Below are 5,951 nucleotides of genomic sequence, written 5' to 3' on the forward strand. Positions count from 1 at the left end.
TGAGATTTGAGTGCTCAGCTCGTACTTTCAGACGAATCGATTACGCCCAGTGTTTGTCTCGAATTAGACTCACTTGATCCGGAGAGCAACGGGAAGATTTCAAATACTGGCCACCAGTTTGGTTCCAAGTAAAACGATGGAACCGATTTGAACAAGTCCGACAGAAATTCCAGCGGGGAGGGAGGGAACAGGACAAGTATTGAACTATATTCATCGCCGAACTTCCTTAAAGTACACTCATACTTCCCTGTCACTTCACTGATAGGGATCTGGCACTCTTACGCAGGCAAGCAAACGTTTTATGTGATCCACGTTGAGGTTGGACGGCTGCAGTCACATACGGGCTATCCTATTTCAATGGTTGTGGCGGTGACTATAGCCTTCGGCTTGCTAACTTGTTCTTTAACTAGTGGTCATTCGCTGGTTGCTCATTGATCACTTGAGTTTTTGAGACTCTGAGCCAAATCTAGCTCTTAAGATGCATTCGAAGGCCAGTAGATTAACCTTATAACGACATGCCAAGGACCATTTGCTTTTCACTGACCTACAGGTCGTTTGACTTCGTCTTAAGCCTGCGGGGGACCAGTGTTTAGTGAGTGAAGTGAAATTTCACAGCCTTTCGAGGAAAATAGAATTCAACGGACAGATAAATTTGAAAAAAATCACGGAAACTCCCACATGGGCGTCTGGTTTTGCACGCGGTTTTCGGATTCCTTAAGTCATTTCCAAACAACCGGGGGAAAAGTGATCGAATCCATCATTTCTCTGAGTCCAGAATTAAGAATCACACACGAAGACATGTGTAATTCATCAATCAGAAAGATGGCACTAAGATATTGATAGGCTTTCTGCCTGCAGGATTGAATATCTAATAAATATGATGATTGCCAAGCAACAAATCCACCGATTGCTTACCAGACCTCTTTGAAACGATGACTACCCAATCGGTCTCAAACGCTTTCCAGTTGATTTGAAAATCATCTGGGGACCATGTGTTCGGAGGCTGGCAAGTGAATATGTTCGATTGACAAGACTGAAGGCAAACTGCGTGAACATTAGATACATGAAGCATAACACAATTCCCAAATCTCTGGTGAAATTCATCAGTCAGAATAGATGATACTGAGATAGCGATAGTCTGATAGACAGTCTGCCGATTCCCTACCTCGTTTTTCCTCTCTCCATAAATCATGTTATGTACGGTAAAAAAACAGAGATGTTTTCATCTTGTATTTTACTATTCAGAGTGGCGTGCTGGAATGAATAGCTAATAAACATGAGGATTGTTGAATAACCCTAGTGACTCTGTTGTGGACAAAAGCCTCAATGAGACACAACAACTCACTCTATTGATGCGTGGTCTATCTCGAGAGATGATCCGAGGCAGGCGTGGCCCGGAACTCCAAGCATAACAAATCGCATCGCAGAGACCCAAGCGAATCTGCCGTTTAATATGCAGTTCAAGTGGAACATGAAGGTGATGGAAACTCCTGGGGCAAACCTAACAGATGAGACCCAAGAAGAGCCAAACTGGTAGTGGGCTGTCACAGCGTTGTCATTAAACTCGTAGGTTTGTCCTCAACGTCTGCCTTTATGATTGCGATACCAAGCGTATCACTTGATTCGTCAAGCAATTCATTCTTTGCTTTGTTCTACCTGGTCCATGTGCCCGATTAACGTCCCTATCTCACTGTCAACCACACTGGGTTCAGGTAGACCGATCAGTGCGACGGTGAGACCACATGTCCTTGCTACGTAGGCCCGCTGACGTCTTGGATACCACACAGGTGTTTTGCCATTTCTACATCAGTAGATGAAACACTATTCAAACTCATACTTGTGGTTTTCACACCCCTATGAGAATGAGCAATGTACAACCTCGGTGCGATTCACTCTCTTGTATTCAGACCAGAACCAGTCATTAACTGCTCAGGTTGTGAAAAGACAGCGATTACACCGATAAACTTTTCGTTGCCATTCTAACCGTATATTGTCATTTTACAGCCAGTTTCACTCAACGTTTGCCAGGCCATCGATTGCCAGACACTGCAATGTCAGTTAACCACTTTGTGCTGAGGATTGAGTGGCCTATTCGTTTGAAGAGAAACCTTCTGAGGGAGGTAAAGCATTCCTGCCATCTGAATTCTCTCCAGTTTAATGTGTCTTCCTCTAGTGGAGGTGAATTCTCTTTCCTATTGTTTAAACCACCTCGGGTCTACCCGGTCTTATCTTGGAGCAAAGTTTTTCAGAAATTTTCCCAGCTTCATTTCTTCGGACCGTAGCCTCAGTGTCCTGCGTTACTCAGTTCTCACAAATGACGGGAATTGTGATATCAGGAAACCGGAATTTTGGGCGACATTCCTTCTTCTACGTGACTCGGCTAAACACCATTTACGTGACACTGTTCACTGCGGTGATGTAACGAGACCGTGAGAACTGACATCTTCTTAAACACTGCTGCACTTCACATTTTCAATGGAACTAGAAAGCACAGTGACATTGTAACAATAGCACTTGGCTACGAATATTCATTACAACAATATGAATAGTTCATTGAGCTGGTCACACGTAAAAATAACTGATTCCTCTGTGAGCTAATGATGCCCTCTCATGATTGATAGCTTATCCATCTTTGAGGCGTTTCCTCGTGACGCACAAACTCCAGCCAGCCCAATAGACTGCAGAGAACACATAAAGTGACGTGCACTGGACGTGCATTAGTCGGACAAAAACTGGTGGCAACGTGAATACCGGATTCCGCTAAACAATCGCACCGATGTAACCTGCAAAGTCATGCGCATGAGGTTTGATGCAGTCACTGAGACTAACTAAACTGACCGAACGAGCAATTACCAAAGCCTGGGTATTCGCCATAAGTGGAAAAGGTGGCAGCCGAGGTATTAATTAATTTTTGTGTAAAACCAAAGTGCTGGCTAACTACTGTGGTAGTGATGGCCGCTTCTTTGTATGAATGAGTGTCGTCCCCAAATGGGACTGCCATTTTATCAGTAAATCTGTATCGTCCTGTGTTGTATTAAACTGTATCGCACTGTAGCGTCTTTTTTGTATGATATCATTAATCAGGCTTCAAATGTATCTCGTTAAGACCAGAGACATTGGGAGAACTTAGTTCCGCATGGGTGCTAGAAATGGATGTCTCTGAACACCGTTTTCCCAGGTAAAGTGGCTATTGGCTAGTGGTGATCAGCTGATGGCCTTGAGATGAATCTTTCTGTTTATTTACTGCTATTGCCCCCTCGGGTTTGTGCCAACACGTAGTTGAACTGGTGACTCCGTGAAAAGACACTTCCAAGCGAGGTTTCTCGTTCACATGCATTCTTCTAGAGTGCGCCCTTGAAACAGATGTATACTGCTTTCTTCGGCTTGCCTTTCATTGCGATTGCTTCAGCATTTCAGAAGAGAAGTTACTGACTGCTATAAACTGTTAAGCCAAGGCCGAACAATTTGATGAATCAGTTAAAAGTTTAGTCATTCAACTTCAAAATGAGTGAAATCAAACCTCTCAACCGACATAATACAGTGAAACAAACTTGTTTTAATTGAAGTAACTTCCACAAATGAGTCGACAGCAACCCTTCCTCCGAAGAAATATCGATCGATGGAGATCCCGAGGAACAACAAAATCAGCCTGTTTGCGAGTAGTACTTTAAAAATCAAGTTGGATATTTTTAGTAGATGAACGATTAAGTTCCTTCAGACTTTCGGTGTGAAGACGTATGACGGTGTGAAACAACAAAATTCTCCACTCAGTCAATAGTCCTCCCCCAAAACGAGCAGTGGTAAGGACAGAGTCACCCATCAAATCACTGACATACTTCTAGAGTGTTTTCTGAAACTGAATGAGCCTCTCGAGAAGAAAGTGGATAGAATATTTGTGAAGGTCCATTACCACTTCAGCCGACCATCCTGAGGATTACGGCATACTGAATTCTGGGTGTAGGGTGAAGATCATTACTTGTCCATATTTGAAAGAAGCTGTAACGTCAGCCCGTCCAATGCACTAATGCATATGTAAAATTTCCGGCTGTCTAGTTTCTTCAATCTCCAAAGAAACGTAGTCATTCGCACCATTGAATATTTCGAAATGGTAATTATTTGATTGATTGATTGATTGATTGACTGATTGATTGATCGATTGATTTAGCCTATTTTTCGTGCAACTGACGAGTGACCTACCTCTGAACGGCTTTTTTCAAAGTGTTGTACTGGATATTTGTGATTCGCCTGTGATTCATGAAATGTGTAATATTTATGATTCCAATATAAGGTTGAACATCTCACTTTCCAACTTATGTTCCTCCTACCCTGTACAAATGGTGGACTGTCGGACGGTTGCAACACGAATTTTATTTCAAAAGGTGTATACCTCCGAAGTAAATGACGGAAGAAATCACAATTATGATCATTTTAAAAACTCATAATGCGGAAATAGATTATAGGTCTGTACTAATGAGTCGTGTATGACGGTTGCTATGCTGTGTTTCCATAGTGCACAGAATGGTCTGGCCGGACAAGAAAACCATATACAATAATTCTTAAAAAGGGGGTTTCTTCTACTGGATAATAAGGTAGTGTGCAGTCCTTCCTGCGCAATAGCGAATCGCATAAGTGACCACGTACTGCTGTCTCCTGTGGTCCTTACTCTTTTGATCATCGCAGAACTGCCAATTTAAGTGCCTTTATAAGCGAGCTATCTCATCTGCAGAACTAATGAGTAGATGTGCTGGAATGCCTAACTTATAGTCTGAGAAGCACACTTTTGTTTGGGAATCGCGGTTTTTTCTCATTTCTCCGGGATGCATCCGGATGTTTGAGTAAGAATATTGCCCATATGTTTGGATTGCTGTTTCGAAAGCCTTGCTAATGCTCTGATTGACGTTTCCTCATAAAGGAAAACAAGCAGTTTATCGAGAAACGATGGACTTGTGGATGCCACTAGATCACCACATGACAGATACATATTTTCCCCTCTTTCTATGCAGCTGCAAGATCCATCATTATTGCCGTTCGTTTTACTACAATGAGAAAACAAAGGAATGCAAGCAATCGATTTATGTAGACTCTTCTCTGTTCGTGCAAGATATCAATTCGGCTGGTGAGTGGGTTCGTTTCGGAAGACCATTCTGGGGATTCTAACTCGTTGTCATGAAGCTTCAGTCACTGATTGAATGAACCTTGAGTCTCTCACCAACTGTGTGTAGTCTACATGTGCATACATTCCGTCTTGGTCTGTGTACCACTTTGGATTCCTAATCGTTCAAACAAATCCCATATATTCGTTGTTTTGTCACATGAACACAAGTCATCTCAAAATGGCCAACTCCCCTTTCGTGGTTAAACACGCATTTTTGCATATCACCACATTTCTGTGTCGCAGCATTTGTCCACCATTTCTGTCCACACCGTTTCCACACACTCAAAATATGCATTTTTGAATTTTCGTGCAAGTCAGTAGAAGTTTTGTGAATTTCTCAGAAATGTTGTAAACGTGTACGGGATTGTGTGAGAGAATTGCGGATTTTCTACATATTCACACCTGCGAGATGTTCAGATCCCACAGTGTCATGCATGCTGTCATCAACTGGGTGTCGAGTAGATCGCACACATGGGCAACCCGAACAAGCCGTTTTGCGTTATCTAGAGAGTACTAGATAGACTGCAAATATCGATCCATTGGCCGGGTCTACAACCGAAGCAGTCGCAATACGCTTGTGAAATCCCGTACTCAGATGTCAAAAACGGTTCGTACGAGCACTGTTTGCCTTGGTTTTGTGATACAAATCGCTCGACACAATCTCTCAGTGCTCCCCTAGACTGTCTCATAGCCTCATAGTCTCATAGTCTGACTGTGGCTGGTTTGGTGACAACCACTCACCAGTTTCTCCTTGTCTGCTGATTTGGTAGCCATTTATTTCATTATTTGCCCCTGT

The 5,951-nt window shown here is 42.8% G+C and overlaps 1 protein-coding gene across 1 annotated transcript in view; it reads left to right on the forward strand.

The window, feature by feature from the left end:
- The window catches only part of T265_10008 (hypothetical protein), a gene marked incomplete at both ends in the record, with an annotated part of 10,529 nt that extends 5,372 nt beyond the window's left edge, over window positions 1–5,157 (forward strand). Inside the window, one exon of the mRNA XM_009176249.1 lies at window positions 5,004–5,157. Within this exon, the coding sequence (XP_009174513.1) occupies window positions 5,004–5,157 (154 nt within the window). The remainder of the gene's footprint in view (window positions 1–5,003) is intronic.
- Window positions 5,158–5,951: the final 794 nt, after the last annotated feature.

The sequence above is a fragment of the Opisthorchis viverrini genome (genome assembly GCF_000715545.1).
Source record: "Opisthorchis viverrini unplaced genomic scaffold opera_v5_326, whole genome shotgun sequence".
NCBI lineage: Eukaryota > Metazoa > Platyhelminthes > Trematoda > Opisthorchiida > Opisthorchiidae > Opisthorchis > Opisthorchis viverrini.